Source organism: Varroa jacobsoni, unplaced genomic scaffold (genome assembly GCF_002532875.2).
Source record: "Varroa jacobsoni isolate VJ856 unplaced genomic scaffold, vjacob_1.0 scaffold_441, whole genome shotgun sequence".
NCBI lineage: Eukaryota > Metazoa > Arthropoda > Arachnida > Mesostigmata > Varroidae > Varroa > Varroa jacobsoni.
Window position 1 is genome coordinate 11,565 of NW_019213343.1, and position 27,993 is coordinate 39,557.

Sequence of the window (27,993 nt, forward strand, 5' to 3'; positions counted from 1 at the left end):
GGCACAAAAGGGCTGCGTCGTATCACATAGTAAATCGCCAGGGAGCCCACCGAACTGGAGCAGGACTGAAGCGGCAGAGGAACCGGTACTTAAAAGAGAGGAACATCTACATTTTGAAATAGCCTAGCGCTCGTCCGTCGTGCGGAGAACAAGCATTTTCCTAAAGACACTCGTTCGGCTAGAGGAAAGCCAATGTTCTGCAAAACATCTACAGCAAGAGAAGAATGCAGGAGCTACTGGAAGAGATACGAGGCAGAAGAGACCAACAGGGACACCAGAGGCAAGCTCCACTCAACTAACCAATCCACCAGCCAACAGACGACTGGGCTAGCTGAGGACTGCGATGGTCGAAGTCACCCTTTTTGCTACACTAAAATCGGCTCGTCGTCTTTGTTGTCGCTGTCATCGAACGACGCTTCTGTGGTGCAATTCTGTTTACCACTACTAGCGCTCTTTTCGTAACCCGACCAATGTGGCGTTGTTTTCTACTAAAGCGGAGTTATTCAATTCTACTTCTGCTGTCCTAATATATATTTACCCCTTCGAGCATGTAGGCTAATAGTTGTTAGTTTTTTGAGAGCTTATAAAAGCCAATTCAATTTGTTACAGTTTATTACTCAATCTGATATTCTCGGAAGACGTAGACCGGTCAACTAGTCAGTGAGATAGGGCAACAGCAGCAGCAGTAGACAATAAAAAGGAGGGAAAAAACGAGCGCGAAGAGAGAAAAAAGCTTAACAGACGATTTAACGCAGCCATCGTGAGCAGAAGCCAGTCAGGAAAACCAGGAAGGCTAGACCGAGTAGTCAGGTCTAGTACAAGCAGCAGCTAATCATTGACGCCGTAGAAAACCAGTATCGACATCAGCTTTTGCTAGCGATAGACGTAAAATTAGCTGCGTGCTACATACAACTATGTCATGTAAATCTCTGGTTGGCGTGGCGATTCGGCTATGGATCAGCTAGTGGGTGGCCGCATTGACGGCGAATTTGCCATTCCCACAAGGTTCGTCCTACTACAGCCCGGCTACAGGCGAACAAATACAGAAGAAGGCTAGCACATGGATAGACGGATCTGCTAGCTGGATAACTGATGTCCAGGTAACCACACAACCGTACAATCTTCCTGTGTGGCATACTATATTGGTCTATGCACACCCCAATGCCAAACCACAGCATGCCAGCAAAGCATGCTTTCACAAACGCAAGACGGACAAGCGATGGCTGCTAGGCAAGGGGCAGAAAGGCCCTTACACAAATTTACCCACTGAGCAATGAGCTTCCCTGGGCTACGCTCAGGGTTTTCAACGGTAGGTGAAGGCGACTGCAGCAATCAGACATACTGCAACTGATTCTCAGCTTATCGTTGGTGTTGCAGCGGTTTTGCCAGCATTCTTTCTCTCTTTTCTGCGATTTCTTGTTTCTGCTTGTCTGTATGCAGTAACTGGCGATCGTCTTATACGTGCAAAAGGCAGGATAGGCCATACAATTGGAAATGGTAGGGGGTAGCGACAGCAGCGGGTGGCCATGAGCATGAAGGGGATCCTGCCGCGCGCTAAAAAGAGAAAGAGTGGTACTCACGCTTCGTTCTTTTCTGTTCGTCGTCTTCGGCTCCCGATTTTGCCCTTTCTCTTTGCCGCCCCCTGCTATCCCTTTCTCACTGCCCGTGTTTCCGACATCTTCTCCGCCTCCTTGGTTTCGGTGTCAGCTCCAGCTTCGTTCGTTTGGCTATGCGGCGATGGGAATAGTGGCGCCGACCTCAGTAGAGGCGGCGATTCGTCAGGGAGCTTCATTCGTTCGATCGGCTTTTCTAGGCTTTCCTCAGTCAATGAAGGAGAGGCAGAGCTAACACCTCTGCCGGTGCCTCTCTCTGCATGGCCCTTTTCAATTCGGTACGAATGAGCCGACAGAAACGAAGAGAAGGCACTGTGAACCGAACACGGAGTGGCTTCCATCGACTAAATTCGGTCGGCCCTTGCCTTGCTGCCGTTGTCTTCGTCGTTCACCCACAACACACTGCAAACCGTGCGAAGCGCCGCGTATTCTTGACGTTGTCGTCGGGGTTTGTCTTTCCCATTTGCTCTATTGCGACTCTTTTTGCTGCTATGGTTGCTTCAGAGAGAGACAAGACCGAGTCTCCCCTGGAAGGCTGCTTCCATCAACAACGGTTTGTTCGAAAATGAACAACCGAAGCGGTGACATACGATGGAATGGTAACGACGACGACCCACGCCAATGATACAAAGAACGCACACCGAACAACACCAAAATATGTACAGGGTTCTTTTCTATTTTTAGCATTCAAACACTAGTTGAAGCAGGACCCATTATTGTTGCTGGAAAACAGTGTGTCACGCGTAGTTTGTGATCTCAATCAATTTCTTCTACCGTTACGTCTACAATTACAAAAAAAATAGCCACGTAACCATTATCCTTTCCTGTTGTAAACATTCTCAGTTGGGCTAAAATACATACAATAAACCAAGAGGACACCTGGGGTATACAGGTGGAAAGGGGAGGACCAAACGAAAAGGTTAGTCTTGGAACAGGCCCAGTCGTTAGTCACTGCAAATCGCTATTCGCCAGTAAGAGCATCGGCCCTGTAGACGTCGCTTAGCCCGTCCCAACTGGCCAGATCGCATAGACTTAACCGTCATGCTGAATCCGTTTAAGCCATAAAGAATTCCATAATAGTTGCAGGACTATTGCTAGTTACGCAGTAGTACAGACATCTTCTATCAGAGCGGTAATAGTAACTATAGGAGGGGAAGTCTGTACCATGGTGGAGTCTCTGTGGACGTTAGGACAGCGGCAGAATCCCTTTCCGCGACGGTTGACGGGCCGTGTTAGCCAACAAGGAAAGAAGCGATAGTTCGGTTAGCTCTCTGCCTGTCGCCATTGGACGGACTTCGACCGATGGGAAATAGCCCAAGTGCTACCGCTGTTTCGAGTGCAAAAACAGGAAAGCCGAGTACACGTACACGCAGCGTCTTCCAGGTCAGGTTGGGCATCGGAAGGAAGAGCTCAGTCGACTAGCGGGGCAAGTGGGAGCGATAAAGAAAGAATGAATCCTTTCTGTGCTCGTTCGTTTCCTCTCGCACCCGTTCTTGTCTGCCATTACGTTTACCACGTTCGATGCCTTTTCCCGAGCCGCCAAAATCTTCGCGTCTGCAGCCTACGAATGGCGTCCTGCCAAGCTTTACTAGTCAGTATCTTGGTGCATTGCATAGCCTCCAGGAGGTAACACGCAGGAAGGCTCCATCTTCAACACGTCGGTCCGTTTCCTCGAAACCGCACCACCTTGATAGCTTTCCGTCGCCCCTGGCTTTGCTGGTACAGGCAGCGTCTCTGGCATTACCAGCGCTAGTAACGGTAAGTAGAGCAAGCCCCATCGTACGCGAGATGCAGACAATGGTATACGCCACTTCAGCTCTTGTATGTTTTCCTATTGTCGCTTGTCCCGCGTACCCCCCAGTCCCTTCTTTCGTCTGCCGATACAGCGTTCCAATATTCTTCCTTTGCCTTGTGTATCCCTGTCCTATTACGCTTTCGGCCTTCGTGGTAAGAGCGACGTGGAAACGCATACAGTGAGCTGACTAGGAAAGAATCAATGGAGACGACTCATTGGCGCATTTTGCAGCTGCTAGGAGCAGACACTTAGCTATAGGGTATATCATATACTCAATTTCCGGCTATGTGCAAAAATGTAATGTATGTATAGTAATACATAGATATATAATAGTACAAAAAATCTTGTTGTACAATAGAACTGTAGCCAATAAATACTATCTGACTTCAAAAACAATTCAAGCTATTGGCACACAACACATCGACAGAACGTTTTAGTTCGACGTGTCCTTAATGTAAGTATGACTGATCAGCTCAGCCAGTTGTATACAATCACCAAACTACCACCATAATATACCCCGTCTAAATATAAATAGACATCGGACAGACAAGGCTGCAGTGGACGAAATTCGACCATCATGAATCGGGATCATTATGACGTCCATTATGAGCAATGACAACGGCGCAGGCATTTGTGCCGGCTTTTACATACAGAAATAGTGCCGGTAGCTGCTGCAACAGAAATATAAACGACGAAGTCGGAGCGGAAAAGCGGTAAAATGTACTAGTGGTACGAAAGAAGTAGAAAACACTGAATTAACTAGCTGCTTCCTTCTGAGTTTCTAGTTGGAGGTTCTTTCCATGGCCAATTGGTAGTAGCGAAGTGGTGGCCTGTCTGGGCTCGCTACTAAAGAAAAGGCGTCAGTCCTCTCTGTTAAGAAGTAGCCGGAGGCGGGAAGCGGAAGATGTGAAAAGCACTGGCTGCAGCGCACTCTTGAGCAGTGGCAGCACAAAATGGACGGCAACAAAGAACCGAGGAAAGAGCTCCAGCTACGGCCATACATGTTTGTACCTACTCCGTCTGTGCGCCCGCGTCCCCTCCAGCTGCGCCTGAAGGCTGCTCTTGCCTCTGAGACGGATTCATTCCCTCGATGACTGGAGCTCAAATTTGGAAGCTGAAAGCTGCGGAAGCAGAAGCTGCCCCAGTGGCGCTCCCCTGGCTAAGACGACAGCGACGTTATACGACACCCATGGCAGCAGTCAGGACACTGGTGGCCGCGTCTGTCCTATTGGCGTGGTGAACGGCGAGTCGACGGCGATGTGTGGCTTCATGGCGGTATTTCTACTGTAGTTGCTGCTGCTGCTAGTAGTAACGCCTCTTCCGTAACTCTCGCCCCCCAACCCCAGGGATGACATCAGGATAGGTAGTGGCAAGTAGCGGCTTCAATGGTAGCAAGGGGAAAACACTGACGGCGTAGGAGTAGCGACAGCTCGTGCTGCACGAAGTCTTGCGATAATGAAATATTCAATACTAGATTTTTCTCTGCAGAGCCCCTCTGCGGCGGCCAAGCCCCTCACGCTCTTTATTTCTGTTCTCTACTTTGTCGTCGTGCTCATCGTTTTCTCTATGCGGTAGCAAAGAGCTCAGTTATTGGCTTCATGCATGTGACGCGGCAAAGCAATGGTACTAGCAGAAGCAGACAGTAACAGTGGTTCTATCCATTCATACAGTGGGTTTCACTGCTGCTGCAGTTGTTACTACTACTGCAAGCCGTCATTGTCCCTCGCGGTGCCCTGCTTGTGCTTCTGCTTGCCGTTTTCCCCCTTGAACTCTAGGGGGAACAACGGTTGGGGAACAACGAACGGCGGTTGCGCTTGCAGCAACGGCGGCATTGGCAGACAGTAACGTCACCCGCAGCGGAGTCCTATCGTTGGCCGTCATCTTTTCGGCTGGACGCTGGCGCTCCTTGGCTGTACCATAAGCGAGGCGGGTAGATACACAGAGTCTCCTTTCAGTCCGGTGTTCCTTTCGAAACCTTCGCACTCAGTGAACTAAGACTGGCAGGAACCCTAGCTTCTCCCTAGTCTCTTTTTCTCTCTCGGAAGCCCATCGGAACGCCCTGTCGGTCGACTCACCCCAGCTTTCTATCCTGGAGTACCAATCGTGGTAGTTGTTGAGCTGATGGTAGCGGTGAAAATCAGCCAGAGAACTGGCGCCATCCCGTACGTTGCACTGCATTCCACTGCCGTGCCGCATCAAACCAAGTTGTGTGCGGTTGTGTCTAGCTCTCAGCTGCATCCGTTAGGTCTGGTCAAACGCTCCACCGACTGCCCATCCTCTGCCTGCTTTCTCTTGCTCTCTCAAGAGAGCAGAGACGTTTCCCTAACGAGGTCCACCACAGTAGTCGACCGAATCAAATCGATGCAGGGCTGCCGCTTGAACGCCACTGTGGGGTTACCAGCGGTCGTGCCAAAATCGAACGGGTGCTCACTAACTGATACCCACCCTTCCCTTTTCAAAAGCATCGATAGCAAAATGAAGGACCACTGGTAACAATGGCAAGAGGGGAAAAGACGACGCCAAAGAGGTTGCTGGGGTATGGAGTATCGCTCGGTCCAGCTTCTGTTCTCATATCCCAATGCTCGTTGTCCGTTACCAAGCCGAAGTCTTCCCACCGTTGCCTTTGCTTCGTCACTCTTCAGACTCGCTCACAGTCGTCGCCCCGAAGTCGACTCTCTGCCACCGAACCCCTGTGGTCCCATGACCCTACGATGACGGCCCGGTCGTCGAGATAGCAACCAGAAAAGCCAAGCAGCAGTCGGGTCCTTGGGCAGGGTCGGTAGGGGACGGCTATCCACCGTTGTCCGGCCAGACTTCAGCTCGTGTGGGGGGCCAAGTCGATCGGACAGCCAAACCGGCCGAGTCAGGCCCAGGAGCAGCAACCGAAGATTTGTGGAAACCCCGATAAGTACTTTGTTGTATAATAAATGGTCGTAATCGGATTCTCCTCGCCAGCCGAAGGATTGGAGTGCCCTTGCGATCTGGAGACCTCTTACATGGTCCGACCAAGCTCAGCCAGCAAGCCGGGTAGCCGCCCAGGCCACGGCTACTCAAAAAACAGGCCAGCAGGTTCATCGGCAGGCGAGAAGGGTAGGGCCATGTGACAACTACCGCGAACCGCACCACTGTAAAGCGAAGCAAACCTACCTTATCGTTGTGGCAGGGAATTTCGACAAAGAGGGTGGTAGGTACATCGACGTTTCCGGCAAAGAAGTTCCTTCGCTGGCACCTCGGAATGGTTGAATTTAATATAATAGACATTTAGATACATAATTTGATCTAAACGCGAAAGTGCTCAAGAAGGTTCCAGCGGGCATTGGGCTAAGCCATTAGGATTAGACAAGGTCCTGTTCGTCTCCCACGTTCCGTAGGAACAGTAAACCTCGTTGTACTCAATGCGCTTACTGATATAGATAAATTGCCGGCGTTACGACGGTCTTGAGTGAGTGCAATTGAAGGCAACTGAAACGGAAAACCCTAGTCCCTACCTGACCTGTGCCAGACCGTGAAGTTTTTAGTAAACAGATAGAGGTGCATTACAGCAACTGACAGTGCGCAAGTAGCAGTGTATCATAAAAAGTATGCAATAAGACAAAGATCTCCATTGACACTTGTCAATGGTTCCAATAGATAATCGTTCCATTTGAGAAATAGCATCAGGTAAATAAATGAGGACCGCCGTTAGATATCGTTAAGTCATTAACTCACCTTCAGTAAGAGCACCAAGAGGCCAAACCAGTTCTGAAAATAGAGGTTAAAACGCGTAAGGTTTTATTAGTAATGATCTTTTTTTTTTTGTATTTTATACATTAGTGAAAACAAAAGCGATACACCCTAAGGCACAAAAATGGTATCTTCAAATATCAGCTAAGACTTCGAGAACTGTCGCTATAGATGTATAATGCAAAAAATCTCTTTACCTGCACCCCTTCCTCGAGCAACGCTGTTCGGCATCATGACTTCTTTTGGTTGCGCTTTTTTACATTCCACCTGAAACGTAATTAGTAGATGATAATTACCTTCGTTACGATCATTATGATTGTTTCTATTAGATGAGCATGATTAGGTGATGAGGTAGCATTAGTTGGCAGAAACAAAAAACTTATTCGATTCTACGATAATCGTATTCAACTTAGAAATGTTGGTAAATGTATACCTATTTTTTTTTTTTTGTTTTTACCTTACCTAAATAATCGGGCCTCTGGTGAGAGTGTTAAAGGTTAGAGCTAGCACTACATCGCTAAGGTCTAATATTAGGTAATCAAACTTTTCTTTTCGTACGAGTTATATGAAAATTCAAGGTGTATCCTTAGAACTTAACCACCTATAACCTCGTTAATGAAGTTGTGACATATGAAAATTTTCATTTTGTAATTGTCGACTGGAACGCCTAAAGAAATAGCAGTCTGACACTTCCAAGATTCATGAACAACAAAAATCATCCATCATCATCGGCTTCCTATAATTAACTTATTATTATTATTATTAAATCGGACAAACGAGAAAAACATATTTTAGTCCCGTCAAGCAATGTAGAAACACTTCCTGGCTCTTCTCTAAAGGTGTGTATGATATGGCACATCTTAATCGGGGACAGAAGAGCTGTTCATGTTGAAAAAATAAAACTACATCTCCTTCGAACATGCTTCGTAGTAAGATAATTAATTGTTAGACAAGCTGTTTAAGTTGTTGTTGTTATTATACATATATATTATTTTGTGTGTGGTAAGAAACTGCTACCTATAGTGATTACAGCCATAGAGCAGTCACTAGTTATTTTCAAAATCTATGTTATTTTAATAACTATTCAAGAATAACTCTGTATCAAATAATGTTAACAAAAGAAAACTCGTAAAACCATCGCTCAAAAACGCTACACACAATCAATTTCAGTAAAATTAAATGGGCTCAAAGCGGCTATACTAGGCGCAAATAGGCGCTGAAAATGTCGAAAGGGTCATCACTTTAAACTTACTTAGGTATTTTACCTTTTAAACTGTAGTTCGACTAGTTTGTAAGCTCTTTAGATCTAAACTATATGGAGAATCTTTCAGTTTGCCTTCTAGACATATTTCTTAGATTTTCTACGTATACTGAACAATAAGACAACTTCCTAATTTCGGATTTAATAAAAGGGTGAAGAAAGCAGATGACAGCTCTTTTTGGCTAAAGTTCCGAAAAGAAACATTCTATTTTTCGATAAAAAGACTGGAAATAGCAAGTGGATGCGCGTCTGGCTAAATCAGAATGCTCCCCCATATATACGTATATTTAAGAAGAGCAAAATTGATTTGATCTGATCCAATAGGCAGCGAACGAAACAATGGCGCCACTTTACCTTTCAGTGATACCTACTAACAGCCACTCGTATTGCTATTCACTTGAGTCGTTTCTGCTGCACAGACAGCACCCCTGCGCCAACGTGGATCAGCAGTCCATACTCTGTGAATGTGTGTGAATATAAGACAATGATAACAAGCCAGCTGCTGGTTATTATATATGACAGTCGCCACATGCAACTGCTCCTTTTGGAGTGGCTTTCCTTCTTGTGGACCCCTTCAGCATGTCATCGTCTCTTTTTTACACAATATGGGGTATTCAACGCAGGAACGCTTCCCTGTTGGCTGTCAATGCCAGTGGAGGGTTACGCCGCGTGTAGAGTAACGCGCCAGTAGAATTAGCGACTTGAGGAGGCACTACAGTGCCCAAGCGGAGCCTGCGGGCAGCCCAACGTCGTGAACTCGCCTCACGCGAACGCAACTCGTCGACGATCAAAGGAAACAAGCCTCCCTTTCAGAAAATCGCCTAATAGCTCTGTAATATTTACTGGTATGCTACTGAACGTTCGTTGAAGGAGTCTGATACCGCCACTAGTGGTTTTCCGCGAAAAGCTAACCTCATCTCGTACCGAGCGCGCAGTATTCCTGGTGCTTGCTGTCGGCTGAAAGTCTCGCTTGCTAGTCGATTGTCAGCTAGCGGTACAAACGTACCGACAAGCAGCTACACAGATGGTCGGTGCCTTGGTCAGTGGGCTGTTCCGTCGCGACTACTGCTGCTACTAAAGAAATAATTGTTTTTCAATTAAATGCAAACCAATAACATCAATGGAAAAGGAGCTAGCACAGTGTTCACGAAGGACGCGAGGACAGGGGTTAACAATCGAAAGAGTAACGCATGGGACAACATGAGACAGCACGAAGGACAGAATGAGACTAGGCCGCACGCCCCAGGAGACAAAGAGGCGGCTGAGACGATCCTATCATATCCTAAGGTATACGGCAGGCAGCAGGCTGTTACAGCAGCGCAGCACAGAAAATGCAAGCGCAAGGTAGCAAAAGCGAAAAAGCCTCACCACTTCCACGTTGAGGGGCACACAACAATGATGGCTAGTGAATCGAAAGGGAAGGGAAGAAAAACCCTGTATGGGGATAGGAGGCCCAGAGAGGCATCAAAATGTCCCCCCCGTCCCCCCATACGGCTGCTACGAGGGAACGGACCGACATTATCACGTTAGTAGGAGAGCACTGCTGAACCGCGATCAGTGTGAAACACGCCATTGATGTTCCTTCCCGACGACAGTACGCGTTTTCTCGATGACAACCAATATATTATTGATGCAAAACGAAGGGAAGCTAAAGATTAGAGGTGTTTTATGCCAACTGCATAGCTCTCACATTTCAGAAGTCATATGAGAATCGACGAACAGAGTTTTCCTTGAAAAATATTACTAATACTAGCGGAAAAGCGAAATCAAAGTAATTCGACAAGTAGGACCGTTGTCTTTTTTTGACAAAGCAAATATTAAAACTAAAAGTATCATTGACCAAACATTGGTTTACTACGGGTAGGTACTTCTGTGATTTCATGTTGGCTCAGGGTTAAAGTATCCTACAGTTAGCCAAGGCATCGGTGTCAGCCAACGCATTGCATTACTAATAATATTAGAATGTGTAGCCGACTTTCTAACAGAGCAAGTTTCGTCAGTTAACTCTGTATGTGACCAATGTATGCAGGGGCTGACTGACCCATTGACCGACTACCCTAAGGCTGAAACCCAAAAAGGTAATATCTAGCCGGACGAGATTTCTCGTTCAATGTATTCTCTATAGCTGTACTCTTTATCACATGATTTTCTTCCCCGAAGTCACGTTATGATGCATCTTCCCATCCTTCTTTTTTTTGTACTGACAGCAATCAATGAGTCGTTGAACAATATTTACGTCCCTCTCGGAAAGCTGTCTCTTCGCGGCGAAGTTCGTGCTTTTTTTTTCAGAGAATGTAGCTCTTTTTCAATGTTATGCGTGTGATGTTAGAGGATGGCGGGGTGAATCGAATTTTGTCACAACCCAGGCTCCACAGTCCCGGCCACGAGCGAAGTCACACTTGAAGCGATGAGCGCGCGCTCAATTGATGTTCGATCTCTAGGATTCTTCCTGAAGAGGTAAGAGCAGGAGAGCGAATCTGAGCAACCGGATAAGAAGTAACGACACAATTACGAACGGCGCAGGGCGATGAAATTGTATCGCTCTAAGGACGACGCGCAGTGGCTTCGTACAATTCTCGAAAGCATAACTGCTTCCGTTGTCGCTTTTTTCGAATCGCAGTCGGTGTCGGACCATTTATGCGTTCGGCGACGTCATCAAGTCACAGCAGACAGATACAGTGGAAAGCCTGTTTGGCTACAGACTCACCGTTTACAGACAGAGTGTAATGTCTTCGAAATGGCTACAACACAGTGTGAGAAGGGAGTGTTTTTATTTGCTAGAAGCAATAGAAGCACTCGAGTTTGATTTCGAACGGTGGACGTTTTAGCGTAGACTATCGCTATACCTAAGAGGCGAAACGTATTTTCCGTAAGTAAATACTGTTTTCTGAAATAAAGGTCTATTTTCGTTGCAGTTGACGCTATGCTAGAGAAGGGCCGAAAAAAAAATAGAGAGAGTCTACAGATCTAGAGATAACAATTCACTAATAGTTTACAGAATATTTTTAGCAACGTACCATTTTGTTATTAATTTCATGGAAGTGGATCTCGCATACTTTGTCTACGACATCCTCGCTCTCAAAAGTCACGAAGCCGAACCCTAGAATAGAATCAGGAACAAAAATTTAACATTAACACGACGAGGCGGCTATTATTGTTATATAATATATATACATAATGCCATCAATATTCTGCACAAAATGCACATTTACTCCATTCACATCCGGCGTTAATTGAAATCGAATAAATACTAACTATGATTATTATTGGGTTGCTGGTCTGTCTATACCTTTCTTGGACCAATCCCCCAGCGCCTAGGTTCATTGTCTCCGTTGCTCTTGTACATTGTTATTATGTACTAATACCCGCCAGGGCTAGCAAGTAATAGAGTTATTCGAGTAAACTCTGTTAATCCCTGGTAATAACAATCAGCGGCGGGCATAACAGACGTCTGTGGTAGCTTCCAATGACCGTCAGGAGGAGGGTACAAGAAAGCCAAGACAGGCACTGCAGATCGCGCGATTTTCGGTCGTCCGGGGCAATTGCATCAAGGCAATAATTGACTGCGTTTCCATCGAAGTAATGCTGTTGGTGAGAGCATATTCTATATCTGCCCTCATTCAACTCTAACGGTATTTTCAGCAGCTCCAGCTAAGAAGACCGAGTGAGGGGAACTGTTGGAAAGGTCAACAGCAAGCTGGATTAGGCTGGAGAATTATGGCCCGCTAATACTCTCCACTTCGCTGATCGGCCACGCCGACCGAATTGTTCGAAGTTCCCCACAACTTGCTACTGGCCAGTAGGCAACGTCGATTACGCTGCATCACAGTGCAGGCTTAGACCATGAAAACCGCGCAACTAACGTTAAAAAGAGATTATACAAAGTCGTAATCTTTAAGATGTATAATAGCAGTAGCTTGTGTGAAATGCTTACGTAGTGTGTAAGCGGTTCACTTAGTGATTTATTTCTTATTGAGTTTAAATCTGGCCAAATATACCTACCACAGTTTATTGAAATAAGTTTCCATTTCTAAATGGCATCTCTATCATCTCTTCATTGATTTTTTTGTCTTCAACCAAACTGGGCACTCATCTTACGTTATAAAATATTTCATTTAATGACAAAGAGGCCTCTAGCTTTTTAGTTATAAATGCCGTCGGCGCTAGTTGATACGGCAGAATACGTGGCAGGGCAGAACAAGGTCGGGCTTAAGCCAAACATATCTCACCGCCTTTCATTTTTGCGGTCGATGAGTGATTCTCGATGATGAGGTGCTAGCAAGAAAAAATATTGCGTGTTTGCCTGCGTAAACTTAATAGACGAACTTTCAAGTGGAGAAGCTCATATATCTTTTCGCAGGGGCATTGTTCGCCGCATGGATCAAGTGCCGCCGCTGTCAGGGCTAGCACGACCTGTTCCCCAGTGGCTCCGGGGGCTCGGATGGCGCTAAGTTAAACTGTTACCAGCGGCAGAAGCAACTCCAATCATAGGCAGTAGCGGACCTGTAATGCACAGGTTTTAATCCCTTATATCTGGTAAGAGATACTCGGAAATGTCTGCTCTGTCCACCCGCTGTCTACACAGCATCATCCGCGTCCCATATTATCTCAGCCTATTACTTTTGCTGCTGATAGTGTGATGAGTCCACCGGCTCTCCGCAGCCTTATGCAGTCCACTTGTTTTCTACAGGCGGTAGTAACTCACTACAGATGTTTAAGAGCAGATGATTGACTTTTACTGAGTAATGGCCGGCAGGCTGTCGACGTCTATGATCGCTTCGATCATCCTGAACGGACGTTCGAGATTAGGTGAAGCTCATAGCAAGTGCTAGCATCAGCACCATCAGTAGTGGACCAGTGAAATACAATAGGGGCAAAAGATATTTTTCACTAGAAACGCCACGATCAGCGCCACTGGATTGAGCGGCAGCAGCGTGCGAATAGCGTCGGCGCAGTGCGCACTTTTCGAGGGCAATACAGCTGGAAGGTGTAGCCGAGTTGAGTTAGACTAGATTGGCGATAGATTATTTTGTCTATATAGGTACTTGTAAAATAGATAAAGACTGCAAATTAGTGGAACTTAAAGGGCCAGAGGAAGGCGAAGAAAAAAAAGGTGTCGATATTTGACCTTCTTTGATCAAACCTTTTCTCTCGTGTTTTCTATGGGCCGCTTAATACTGTTGGTGAATGTGAGCGACACATGTGATCCATGAGGTCTGCGGCCGCCGAGGGGGCAGTCAGCTAAAGAGTTTTCAGTCGGTAATAGGTTTATAGCTTATTGCAGCTAATATAAAAATTGACTAATTACGTGACTGATTATTCAAACTAAAACGTATTGTTAAGCAATGTCAAAATTAGCTAAGCTAACTTAAGTGAAACGCCTTTTTCTAATAGTTAAAGAGCTACTCATACAGGCATTGTTTACCATCCTCATATAGCCTTACATTTCTAGTTAATATGTCAGATTGACCGTGCACCATCAAAAAAATTCGCTGTTTCCTATCAACAATAAGCGGGCCCTTACAGCACAAAGTATCAAAGGCACATCAAGGCTATCATTGGACATAAGAATAAGCGATTTACGAAACGGCGTAGAAGCAATATGCCATAATGAGGATTTACCAACCTTAAAATCTGAAATGACGATGGCTACGTGCTTATCGTGACAACGCATTCAAAGAGTTACGCATGAGCCACCCAGGCCACGTTGTCCTTTGAGTACGTTTGTATTAGTTTTGCAGACGCTAACATTTATTATCTTGCAGAGTTTTACCAATCTGCTTTATAAGTTTTCAGAATTCTTGTCAGCCGAACAGGCAGATGAACCGATCAACAAACGCACGGAACTTGTGGAGGTTTGCTCTGTTCCCCACTATTATCATGAGAGGAACTATTTCAGCATTGACTTTTGAGGCTGACTTGGTGGTAACACCTGCCTTTGTTAAGATGTACGACGTTTGTTAGGATTCATGCACGGAGACACTTTGTCCATGTGTGCTCGCTATCCGGTGCGGAGATTGGCAACTGACGTAACCAAGCGACATAAACGGCCTCCCAAAAATCTTCTTCATCTACACACTCTTACACGAGCCTTCTTGCTCGTCCAGCTTCAGCCAGCCAGCGCGTTTAACTTTCAAACGTCCCTTATGACATATTGGACCTCTTTTACCTTTTTATTCTCGGTCTTAGCTTCTTGCTTTCGACTCAGTTTCCCACTGTGACAAACTACCAGGTTCCCCAGATAGAAGATCCGGACCGTCGCAGGTCCCTACAGGCCAAACTTGAAGCCCGCATGCAGCACTGATGGGTGTCAAATCGGCTTGCAGACGTTCAGACAAAGATGAAAATTGTGCTCGAGGCTGCTCAAAAGCAAATGAGAGGCGAGCAACGGACTGCTCTATGCTCTCACTCAGCCTAAAGTTACCAATACGGCTGATACTAATACGACAAAGCAGTGATAGAGCCCCCAGCCAAAACACAAAGCAAGACCCTGACACGTCAACCACCACTGCCCTTACCGCCATCTCTACATTGGCTGCACCACGGGACCTAAATGATTTTTTAATTTTAGAAAAGGGAAAATCAATATATCTCCGCTATTTGCTTCCGTCCAGCGTTCTCATTTTTTTCCTTGTTTCGTCGTTCTCTCAACTTTGGATTATATCGAAGCTCACGAGGCTCAAGGCGGTTGTGCAGTCAAGAAGGGCCAATCAACTAGCTAAACGAAAGCGGGCCGTCATCAACTGCTGGGATTGGCCCAGAGAGCGGATACGATACTGGCGGTACAACAATAAATAGCAGTCGTAGCAACAGCACAACGTTTGATCGAGTATGGCCGCATCGTCAAAGGTAGCCCAGCCCGACTCAAACGATTAAACTGTATCGGGATGGCAAACGAGAATGTGAAGGGGAGGCCCACGGGTTTCTGTGGCAATATACTAGAAATCCGCTGCACCGATTCTACTACCATAACCGCATATACCCGCTGTTCTGTCTTACCGCGTAACGAAGTTCTGCGCTGTAGAGCGGCAGTAGAGCGTGGCATCCAAACAGAAATAACTCGCGAGGACCTAAAATAGAAGGGCGTTGAGTGAGCTAGGGCTGATGCGTCAGCTTTGGCGGGGGCAGCTATCGGCGAAGTGTTCCGACAGCGGAATGGAATCGAGACTGTGACGACCGACTTAAAATAACGCTGCCAGCTAGAGTAGCACACTGCAACGTCTTTGCTGACTGGCATTGCCGCTGGCTGCAACGAAAGGTTGGGGCTGTTACGAAAAGTATCAGCAGAAATGAGCGAACGAACGATCGATGGATCGATCGATCGATCGACCGACCGAATAACCGTCAGACGGGCGAATTCGGATAGGTACGAAAAATAGCGTCGACTGCTGCCTTCGGTGCTGTCATCGTTTTTAGCCGCTATTACGATGATAAGGAGAGGTTGATTTGCTTAATATGTGTTTGTCGGGTAATGAATTGTGCCAGTGCAATAGCAGCCTTAATCGCGCATTGTATCAAGAATAGACGAAAATAAATTAAGTCATTTTGACCTGCACGAGGAAGGCGTGTCTTCCCTGTCGAAGACCTGACAGCGTGATCAGTAGTAGTAGTAGTAGTAATAGTATTATGCCAACAACCGATAAATGCCGTTTCAATGTTGATGGTGAATGTAGAACGGGGGTGTTATAAAACTAGTACATTCTACACGGGGAAAAATATCGCAAGTCTCGTTTTATTCCGTCACCAAATTGCAACAAAAACGTCACTGTTGTCAGTTGACACCCCCAAAAGGAATCATATAGATATCCTTTGCTCGAACGGTTAAACAGTCTAATATCACTAAACCATTTCGCGTGAGGACTTAGTGAGAAATGCGGAGCAACAAGGACCTTTACGCGAACATAAGAAGTCTCTACAAAATTGGGGACGGGGGTTACATGCAAAAGGAAAAGGCAAAATCAAAATCAACTTCTACTTAAATATGAAACATCGAAAAAGGCAAACAGCTCAAGCGAAGGGGTTTCTTCAAGCAAACATTGAAGATGAAACAGAAGTTGCAAGCAGTAAATATTAGAAAAAGCAGATAGCGCTGCGCTATGATCCTGTCTACGGGCTGGGAATCGATTGCGGTATGCCATATGGATTTTGCCTTGTCCCGATGCAACGGAGACGAAAAGCAGGAAGGCTAGAAAGAAGGGCTTCAAGGTAAGCCAGGTACAAACATATACAGACGCTAGCTCATCTTGCTGCTCAGACGGTCTGTCCCCACTGGTATCGGCCAGCGTTAACTCAGTTTTTCACCGTAGACTCCCTTGTGTTTTTCTGACATCGTTGGCGTCGACATTGCTGTTGACACGGGTGCTGCTTTCATTGTTTGATCCTTGTGAAATTTTAAAATGGTCCTGTGGAAGATTGCGACAGACTTCCTAGCTGCCAGGCCCTCGCGTTCGCTTTTTTTTGCTATTGTCACTGATCGCCGCGGGATAGCGGCAGACAGTGCAGCTACCTTGATAGCTTGCTCTCTTTGGCGTTTTTCTTTATCGTTGCGTTCCCACATATTTCTTTCGTTCCAGCTTTGTCTTCTGCTATCGTTTTCGGAAGGCTTACAATGGGAAGATTTTTACCGTTGTTGGCCAAAAAAGCAAAACGTGACGTGGCGTCAAAGCCAGGATTTTTAGCTAGGTGGTTAGCCGACGTAACAACATTGGCGCTAACGGCAACAGAGTCACACAGCAATGGCCGCATTTCAAGGAAGCCATTAACAACATGGAAAGCAGATGCGAAAGCTGAGTGACTTATGACAACTTAGGACAAGCTGGCGATTCAACGGGAAGTTGTTTCGCGAACGAATCGTTCACTAACACGGAAGAGCAAGTTAACAAACGGGGGGCGGGATAGGTTCCTATCTGGCAATAACGGTAGTAGGCCTGTCCTTTTTTATGGTCGCAACGAACGGCTGTGCTAAAGTTTAGAAGAGCAGGACGAGCGTGAACCGCGGGGAGAGGTATTTAATATGCTGGTGTTGAAAGTAGCGACTAGGGTTGATTGGAGGTTCGACTACGGACTAAGATAATGCATTTTTAATTATTTCTCTCTCCTTGTGCCTAGACGGGGATCAACTGGAAAAATCATCAGCAGTAATTTTGCCACCTCAAGTTGTAAAATAGACTGCGAGCTGATTAGTTAAAGTTGCTGGAAGGTTTAGTCATATATCGTACAACCTAGCGAGCTTGCTTATTGCCAGTTTAGGAAATCATCCATAAGATGTGTGTGCTGATTAGATGTACTTGCTTGAATGTACACACATATACATAGCCCAACCGTTTCGTCCGCCTTCTTTTTGCTCGACTCGTTAACAAAGCCAGGGAGAAACGCTATTTCTAACATATATATATATACCAGCGAATATATCAGTCACCTCTTATATACATTCAGTATCAGGTCTCACTCGAAAGGGAATCGACGACATCACCAATAGACATAGATTATCTTGCATAAAGTTACCATAATATCAATCTGAACCAGTGAATTGGGACTCCGCTTCGCAAGAGGGATGTACAGTCTGATCTAAGCCTAGTACAGCCAAACTACATTTCTATTTGTATGAAGTGCGGCTGATATGGTTTAATCTACCCTTTAATACTCCACAACAACAATAATGCTAATACCGATAGATCCGTGATCCGGTCAACGTACGCTTCTGCTATTGCTACCACAACCACAGTAGTGGCAAACTTGTCTATTTCGTACCTGCAACTGGGTCTTACATGCAACCCAGTGTACGATGTGAGACAGGGAGGGCCGTTTGGTCACTTTATTAACGATACACGGAAGAATCGGAGACATACTGAAGATTGTTGAGGATCGAATGATTGTTAGCTTATTATCTCAAAAAATCTCGCAATTGACGCGAGAAGAGCAACGTGTAGAACCTACCATTTCAGTCCTGCATGACAAAGGCTTAATGACTAAGTTGTTAGCTGTCTTCACGAACAGACATAAAGCAACGCTCGGTAAACTCTTAGAGTCAGAATTATGTTCTTATAGTCGCGTTAATTTTCATAGAAAATATGTCCGTATGTATATAGCCTACTTTGACTCGAAAGAAATGCATACCCTGGCATTTGCACGATCGTTATCTTTCTGTAATATAAACAAATGTAATGCCTGACGGCGTCTGTACACGACTTACTCCAGTAAATACCTCACTCCAGTAAAAACCAACTTGTAGATCGCAGATCACCTAGTTCATAACAAACTTCGAACGTTTCGAGTTGTATAAAGTTCGATCAAACCAAGATCGTTGCTCGGAATACCTTTGATAGAATTTTACCTTACGACCTTAGTTCCTTTGCCGAAACTCTACTGATACCACCACGCTATAGTTAGGAAATTATTAGAGTGAGACGATTGCAGTAAACAGAACAGTGGAAGGAGAAAAGTCAAGCAATTTTTCTGCTCGGGAGTCCGTGAAGTTGGTCTATAACAAGGAGTATGAGGGATCGCACTAGAGATCATCAGAACTCGGCTGACCCGAAGAGGAGCAAGCGGCCACGTGAAGTCAAAGCTTACTCCTCCTTGGGAACTGCTTCAAGGTACCCGCAAGACACTAGGCTAGATTACAGCTAGTTCGTTGCCTACCTTCTGGCTAGGCCTGTACCAGTCCTATCAAGCGACTACCATGAACTATTATTGGTTTTGTAGAGGCGAACGATGATGCCAGAAGCCTGATCCTCTTCTCGATAGGATAACAGGACCTTGCTTAGCCAGCAAAGTCTCCCTTCTGTTGGGATGAGGCACGTCTGGGACTATGGCAGGCCGAAAGAAGCTATGGGAAAAGTACACGAACAATACACAGTGAGTGGCCAATCTGCAGACGTTTGTCGATTAGAGTGCGGTTAGCGTACAGGGGTGTTGTAGACCGTGCCAGTCTAGCCAGGGAATTGGCCGAGCCGAGAAATTTTAGCATAGCTTCGTCGGAAAAATCTTTTTTAAGCGATTCGTCCACAGCCTGCCGGATACCGTTCAAAAGCGAACGGAAGTACACGAGCTAACTGAATGCTAGCCGACTTGACCAGATCCACATGGACGAGATGAGAGAAGGGTTAAAGATACGGAGTTTCAGCTCGATTCACCCGTCACACGGAATGACTGGGTGGGAGTGTCTACAGGGATAGCCGGCGAGATCAGCTGGGGGTATTGGGCGGCCCGCCCAGGTAAAGCGTACAGAGTTAGCACACTGATGAGGAGAAAGAAATTGATCATTATATAATTCAATATCCATTAGCTATTACCAGGTGATGGTGGTTGGCTCCGGCTGAGTGCGTTGACCCTACCCATCCGACCTCAGACCATTCTACTGTTTCCTACAGTCAACCCCTAGGCCCCCGTCCCTCTCCATGCAACTTTGCTACTCTGCAGTGAGTGTTTGCGAGCTTATAAGCCTCCATTGCCTTGGCGGTTGATGCGGATACCGATTCGCATGTAGATTACTGCCGGCCACATCGTGAGGAGCGGCCACGCTGATATAGAATGCCTCCTTGCAAACCAGCAGAGAAGATAATTGAGAATTAATACGAAACATATGGAACGCTACCGCGTTTGGTCACTGGATGAGTCCCTCAGCTCGCGGAAGGCAGGCCGCTTTTTTAGCAGGTAGAACACGTTATAGAAAAGAAAACTGACGTGGGCATAGCAATCATCTAAATGAAAATAACGATCTGTCTGTCGATGGAAAAGTAAAGAATAGCTTACTGAGTTTGGATAGATAAGTTTGGTTGATTATTTTTATACCAATTATTTCGAATGACATGGTTGCACCTGCATACTTGACAAAAGGTATATCTCGATTGTGGTACAGAGAATAAACCCGCTTACGCACTCCGTAAGCGTTTCTCGTAGATATTATTACTATTTTATTTAAATGAATCGTATAATGCAAATGTCAGCATGCCAATATGAAACTATTATATGGCGAACAAGATTTGTACAAATGGAACCCTCTTGCAAAGAAATTTCACATGAATTTGCTCACTACCCGAAAAGAAAAGCTCCACTAATCTTGATATTACGTAGCAAACATAGCTGTATGTTGTTAGCAAACTTGCCAACCAGTTGGTCTGCTGACATACTTTATACGGTGCCGCACAACGATCGCTTTTTCGTTGTACGTAAGTATTGTACTAAGCATTGATCGCCGCTTACAGGTATGCACGTGTGCATAAAAACAGCGAATTTACAATAGGATAATGCTCAAATGGAACACATTTAAGCTACCTAGCTTCTCGGTGGCGCCGGAACCAAACAAAGAACTTAGCTTGTTGGCCTGCCTGCCGCCGCCAGCACTTGAATTCTGCGTGCAATAGTCAATTTTTGCATACAATACAGTTTATTATCTTTTTTCAAAAAAGAAGACAACAGCAAAAAATAGCGGTGCTTCCTGAATTCTCATTTATTAATGATGTGCCACGACCTGCCTTTCATGTATCTGTATGGCTGGCCAGCTGGACTGCCATCTGTCTATACGCACTTTTCTTACGACTTCTAAGTAAGCAAGCAACGTCATGTGCCGCTTGCTGGTAGCCAGCTTATGGACCGTTGGATCATCGAATTGGCTGGAGCCAGTGATGTCGGAACTCAAGCCCGCACCGGCTGCGACGTTGCGAACGGTTGATATGTGGCATCCTTTCCACCAGCGGGCGCTGACGCCGCTATCCTAAAAGCAGCAGAAGAAGCGATACCAAAGGCAGAGCGAATAACGGACGAGTAAAGCGAACACTATTTTAGAGAGAAACAAACAGCAACTATGGGACAAATGGTGCCGGATGGGGACGCCAATGGAGGACGGAACTGAAGCAGGCTGGCAGAATCTACACGAACGAGGCAAGAAAAATCGTGGCAGGGGAGGCTTTTGCTAGGGGTCGGATCGGGGCGAAGCGGGAGGCAAATGCGAGACGGATGACAGGACCTCTTCTCTTTTCCGTTATGGGAACACGACGACGTGAAGGCGGCAGCTGGGCCAAGCTAGTTGAGACTCTGTAGTGGAAGCGGTTTGGGTTACTGCAGAATGTGGGTGTCTCGTCCGTTACCGTTCTCTCTCTCTCTCTCTCTCTCTCTCTCTTTCTCTCTCTCTCTCGTTGACTCTTCATTCCTCTCCCTTATCCCCCTTCCCCTCCTTCTTTCGTTCTCTTTTTCTGCTATTTCTTCGTAATGCACTTCTAGGTCCTTTAAAGTATTGATCGGTAGCTTCGGCTGGCCGGCCATGCCAGGATAGTCGGATGGCTGGATGGTGTTAGTGAGAGGTGGATGGTCGAGGGGGGCAGAAGAAGGATCAGCCCCCAACCGGAAACGATGTTTTCCTGTCTTTCCTGCCTGCTTGAGCTGCTATTGCTGCTACTGCAAGATTGCTACACTTCCAGCAGCCAGCTCGCCAGCAGCTTAGACCTAAACCGAATCCCGAATTCCAGCAAATTCAGTGGTGCCTGTGCCTCACCCTTGGCGCTATTTTCCCCAGCCTTCTAACGTCCGTCCGTTTTCCTGATCGACAGCGACAGGGGAATCGGCAACGACCCGCTCGGACAACCGACTACGCCGCTATTGCTGTTGCCACAGCACGTCTTCATGTGCACGTTACTGGATCCTACGACACCGCTGCCACCCTTTTTACCAATACTATTACTCTCTCTGGTTTACAGACCCCGGATCTTGTAGCCGACCAAACCACAGCAGCACATCGAGAGAGCAGTTGTAGTAGCAACCTATAGCCACCATCACCGTAGCTGGTATACCAATCGGGCTTCGCTTTCTATACGGTGATGCAAAATGTTGCCTGCAGTTACGACAGGGCCGGGACTGCCTTATTACTTACCTCCATACCTTGCGATGCCATCATTACTACTACCACTACTAGGACTAGACTTGAGCTGCTTCTGAACACTCCGCTTGTAACAGTCCTAGTAGCCGTAGTAGTAATGGCAGCGTCGGAAGGTATGAAGGTAGGCCACAGCCGTAGAAGCCAATGGAATAGTGTTGGCCGTTAGAGCAGCGTCAGAAGCAATACGTTACCGGGAAGAAAGAACACACGCAGAAGTAAGGATACTGGTAAGCGGTTACTTTGCTGACCAGCCAGCCTGTAGGCAAGCTTCAGCTACGTTGGATGTGGGGGGCAGGTAGGACTTCAGCTGGCTGATGTTGCTGTTGCTGGCATCTAGTGAGTAAGTAACAGGGAATAGAGCCAATCCCTATGGAGAAAAGGGAGTCAACGGACAGACGAGAGGTGAGACGCGCGGTTGTATTGGAAAACAACTAAGCCAACGACAGCTGGTCGGCCAACCGCCTCGACGTTTCGAAGCCGATGACAACGTTAGCTAAAAAGCTGCTGTTCCTGCCAACTAGATGCTATAGGAAACAGGATTTGTAACCGGGAAAGAAAACGAACTTAGGAGGTTTGTAGGGCAACAGATTCGGTGCTGTAGTGATGGCAGCGGCAGAGGTCCCAGTCAAGGCAGCCGCTGTAGGACGCGGGAAGCCTCATCTGCCATAACAGTCAGGATCAAAAACAACTTCTAGTGCACGCTGTCCTGGCTGGACCGACGAACCGGACCAACAAAGGCAGGCCAAGAAGAGCATGTGCTAGACCACATTACTCCCATGTATACACACAAGCGTATTCTGCGACCAAGAAAATCGAGAGTGACTAACTAAAGCCGGAGAGGTTGAGGAAAGAGGAAATAATGAAATGAAAAAAAGGGGGGTGTAACTGCCCCGGCCGCTATATACACATGCAATAACCATGTGTACGAGGGCTTTCGTCTTAAGTACAGCGCTAGCAGATTCATGGGTGGCAAATGCTACAGTGTGTTTTATTTTTTCTTCCGGTCTCGCAATGGCAGCTGACTTCAGCGAGTAAGGCGCCTAATTACAGAAACAGGATTAGCAAAAGTAGGTAGATATATGTGAAGAACAGTCTTGAATCGATTTTTGCCATGAAGGTCCTAAGGTTACCCGAAGTCCAAGCACTCCTAAGGATAATGAACTATTTAATATAACAGCGGTACTCATGTCGCCGTGAGGAAATAACGTCACATCCGCATGTGTATCTGTGTCATAGATTTCATGCACATCTTGTAGAAGTTTACCTTGTAGTTTTAAAATGAAATGAGGATTAAGTCACCGTCAGCCATCTCGTGATCGTGAAAAATGAAAGCAAAAGTTTGCACAGTATTGATATAGCGTAAGTTCAATAGCTGCGTACTCGATATTCGTAATGTCGAAGTCGACTTGTAACTGTTTTCGGCGTTTGGACGTGAGCTAAACGAAGAAAAATAAAGCGTCCAGGTTGAAAAACATGGATAAATATATCTAAAAAAAAAAAAGAAAATACTTGTGACGGTTATAAAATGCCGCGGTTCGTTGTGTATTGGACAACGGCTAGCCACATCCCGCAGCCAACAGCAGCTTGCGCAGTTGCCGCGTGTGTTGCAGATGGTTGAAAAAAAGAAGCCGGCGGTTCTTTTGAAAACTGTCCGTTGTTGTCGTCTTGGTAGTGGTTGTTGAGAAAAGACGCCGAAAAACAATAGCGCCTTAACGGTCACCGCCGTTGCTGTTACCAGACCGAGCAAGCAACCCAAAGCGACCTCGGAGTAGGCCAACGCTATCGGCAGAGGGGCCGATGGCCGCAGCTTGGGCACTGCTGGGTTCAGTGAGTTCGGGCCACTTCCTTCAACCTAAAGTAAACGAAGAAATATCGAGTGTTTCCCGGTTGTCAGCTGCTCTAACGCCAGCCTGGGCAGTTCTTTTCTGCAGCGAGTCTAGTTTTTTCTCGGGGCCGTTAGAACCAGGGGGTGAGCTGTAAGAATAGCCGCTCCGTACATTGTGCTACCGCGATTACTAATGTTGTTACTTCTGGAAGTAAGCCTTCACAGGGCTTTTGCGATGCCCTTCTATCATATGCGCCAGCAAACAGGACGGGGGTGCTAAGGGGATGAGAAACGTGAAGTCGGAGGTGTGGGGTCGTTTTGGTTGCCACCAGTCGGATGCTTGCCACCTGTTTGGCCAGCTTCGCTGGGCTAGTCACCGTGCCATCACATTTGGCTTCGCTACACTTTTCCACTCCAACACCCCTGGACGGTTTTTTTGTACCCCAGTCCATAGCCCCGGCACCGATGCTACCAACCAGCTTTACAACTACTTATGCTGCTCTCACTGTTGTGCAAGGCTGCCACTATTCGTGTTTTCCTTTTAGCAGACTGGCATAGTGAAATTGTCAAATTCAATGTTCACCAGTTGCCACTAAAAAGCAATGGTCCAACACAAGTTTGCCAACGTTAGGATACGAATCTCCTTTTGGTCTGCTTTTGGGGATTGGGGGGCACCGCTGGTGGTAACACTGTTGTTTGCCGTGGGTCGCTACAGCTGTCGTCCCAACATTACTACATTCTATAACCTAGTTTTTTCACAATTCATGCATGGCAATAGTCAGCCAGAACAGACGGATTGATGAACAGACACAACCACGATAAATGGGCACACACATATTACACCATCGAGCACCACTGTTGTTATTATTATTATAGCGAGAAAGCTCTACAGTAGATAGACTTGGTAATCGTAACTAGCGTAATGCTCTTACGTACGCATACATAAGTTGTGGTCGGTGCGATCACCGTTGTTTTGGCTGCCGTGTCATCTCGCCTCTTGCACATTTCATTGTCCTTCCACAGGTCGCTCGGCAGGACGAACCCGCAGTGTCAGCTACGGCTTCAACCGATACGATGTGAAATCAGGCAGCTAGCTTCTAAACATGCATTAAATTATCATAGTAGGAAAGAATATCCTATTTGTTTTCCGGTTACAGGACGATGGAAAGCAGTTGTACTTTTGTCAGGATTCGTGGATGCTCACCGGTGTACCGCCATCGCGTACCTGCCGATACGCCTTGGATACCGCGCGGCGATTTGGATCGAATCCAATGACAACGAGTACATGGAACGAGGAAGAGACGAAGTATTGGAGTCGGCTGTAACCGGTTAGGAGAAATCAGGAACCACCGTTCTGATCTAGGCAGCTCTTTCTTGGCAGTTGTAGCGAGAGGGAAAAATCCGGACTGGGTGGGAGAAGTGGTCCTGCGATAGGATCGCAATCAAAAGGGTTGCTGGTTCACTGAACGAGAAAATGGGTTAGGTAATGAACGGTAGTACAGGGTTGTCTGTGTGTGTTCCAATTGGCAGCGGTGGCAACGGTCGAACGGAAAAATCAAGGGCATGGCTCGCGAGTAGACGACGACAAATGCGTATTCTTTTGCTCCACTGTCCCCAATTTGGCTCTCGGAGACTAAATTATAGCCAATTTAACTTGAGCGACTGTCTGACTGAGTTCGTAAGCAAGGTCATCAAGACCTCACTCTATTTTAGCACCTTCTGCTGCTCTATTGCTTTAAAATAATAGGATGGCCGTGCTTTCGAATTTCGGAACAGCAACTTCGAGCTGCTTTGAAGACAACACGTTTCACGACCTTTGCGTCGTCTGCTCCGTGTTCGTCTTTATAATATTCCTGCATTTAGCTGAAGTCAGGACAGAGGCATCAACGAAATCATAAGATGAACACGAATTTACGCAACACTCAGCATAGCAATGCTATACGAATGGCGAAAGCCAAATGGGCCGACCCATCAGTATAGTTGGGAAACCGAAGATGCAAATACTGTATTATCATTGTTATCTTCATGGTATATATATGTGTACCTTATTGCTATTTATATCTGTATTGTTGTTTTTGCAGCCAGATTACACTGACGACCATTTGATAATATGTCTGGAATACTTGTTTAGGAATAATACGTAACAATGCATCATAGAACGTTTACTGCCAGATGGAAACTGCTCATCCTAACACCTACAATATATGACACCATTATTGATATTTTAGATTTGTAAAACTATGCGGTAAAATGTGTTTTCAATACATTCGACCTGAGAATTGTACAAATTACCGATTTAACATGTATCATGTTGTGCGCACATATCTACAGGGAGTATGTACCGTGCTCATGTGCCGATGGTAAACACCAAATTCGCACCATATAACAACTGCATTTCTCATCATTTATCTATCATTTTTCACCATTTGAGGCTAACGAAACGCCATGTTTCGTACGAGTCATTAGTAGCGACAAGGCCCATTGACCAAACCAGCAAACTTCATTCTCTTCTAGTTCTTCCTCTATATCGAGCCCCTATACGTATCCTTCGAGGCAACAGATCTTCCATGTACTTTTTGCTTCGCCCTTGCGGTACGGCTTTTCTTTACGGCCCCGTCTTGCTTTTTTAAAGCAGTATCGGTAGATTAGCTGACTGGCCGGATTCTGCTTCACTTTCTCTGACGACAACAACGACAAAATGGTGGTCAATGATAGAAAGTAGTATCAGCCGAAAAGACCGTAGTCGGCTGTTATTTGCGCCTCTAAAACTCCTTCCCGCCTCAATTTGTCCCATTACACTACCGCATGGCAACTATTTGGGCAGCTGCTTGAAGTGTAGTATAAGTGGCTGTTGCCTTCGTTGTCCAGCAAAGCCGCCGACGACGGAAGCGGTTCACCGAACACCCAGCAGCCGTGACGGAAGCAACCATGGCGACGATCCCAATGAACGGGGAGCCAACAAACCGAATGGTAGTCGACCTCCATTGCCAGCTACGCCGTGAACAGCGGTGCCGCATTGTTAGTTCTGTTAGACGAATTTGGGTGTTGGAAGATGGACTTCAAACGCCACCCAGATAGTCTAAGCGCCCAGACGAGCCCCGCTGGCCTGCTAGCCTAGTGCTTATGAGGCTTGATGTCTGTCGGCTGTGGAGTCTTTGCCAGACTGCATGTTTATATATGTAAAAGGGAGTCAACGGCAGACTAGTGCATGATGGCATTAGACTACTAACAGAGTGGCTCGGAAACGGTCTATGGGGCAAATTATCCCTTTCGCAGTCCTTCGTTAACACTTACGCACAGCCAGCCCTGCTAAGAGAGACTGACTGAGCAACCGACTCGACCCGAACCAGTAACAGACAACGGATCGAGACACTTCCACATATACCGAAGTATTGAGAGAAGAAGGGGAAGCCATGGGCAAGTGGGCCGCAGTAGAAATAGTGGTAATAGTAAGCCGGCGAAATACCCGATCGTTGGTCCGCTGGTCTCTCGGTCCTTTCTATGCTGTTCATCCCTATCCAAACGAACTTACCCAATTGTCAGTCAGTCACTTCTCATTCAGTCTTCCCTAGCATTTCCTGAGCTGGGCAGGCATCAAGCGAACGGCAGACAACTATCTTGATGGTGGTTCGACGGCGTAATCGCTCGCCTCGTTGTAGGAGCAGTTGCGGAGGCAGCAATGACACCAGCTCTTCTCTCGACAACAGGCTAGAACTGATGGGAGAAACACAGAACGCTCCGGTCATCCCAACAACGTTGCGAACCAGCGGAAAGCAATGGACGACAGGACAAAACAGAGTAGGGTCTACTGGGGAATGAGCTGTAGGGGCGAGCTGCTGCTACGTCAATGGGAGGCGTTAATGTGAATCCTCGACGGAGTCATTTAGGATAACGGAGGTGGGC

At 46.5% G+C, this 27,993-nt stretch overlaps 1 protein-coding gene across 9 annotated transcripts in view; it reads right to left on the reverse strand.

Moving 5' to 3' along the window:
- LOC111260456 (RNA-binding protein Musashi homolog Rbp6) overlaps positions 1 to 27,993 on the reverse strand; it is a 240,832-nt gene that overhangs the window by 10,551 nt on the left and 202,288 nt on the right. For all 9 annotated transcript variants that reach the window (XM_022833232.2, XM_022833231.2, XM_022833227.2 and 6 more), the window contains 3 exons: positions 11,410 to 11,492; positions 7,329 to 7,398; positions 7,117 to 7,149 (listed from right to left, as the gene is read on the reverse strand). In XM_022833232.2, the coding sequence (XP_022688967.1) occupies positions 7,117 to 7,149; positions 7,329 to 7,398; positions 11,410 to 11,492 (186 nt within the window). The remainder of the gene's footprint in view (positions 1 to 7,116; positions 7,150 to 7,328; positions 7,399 to 11,409; positions 11,493 to 27,993) is intronic.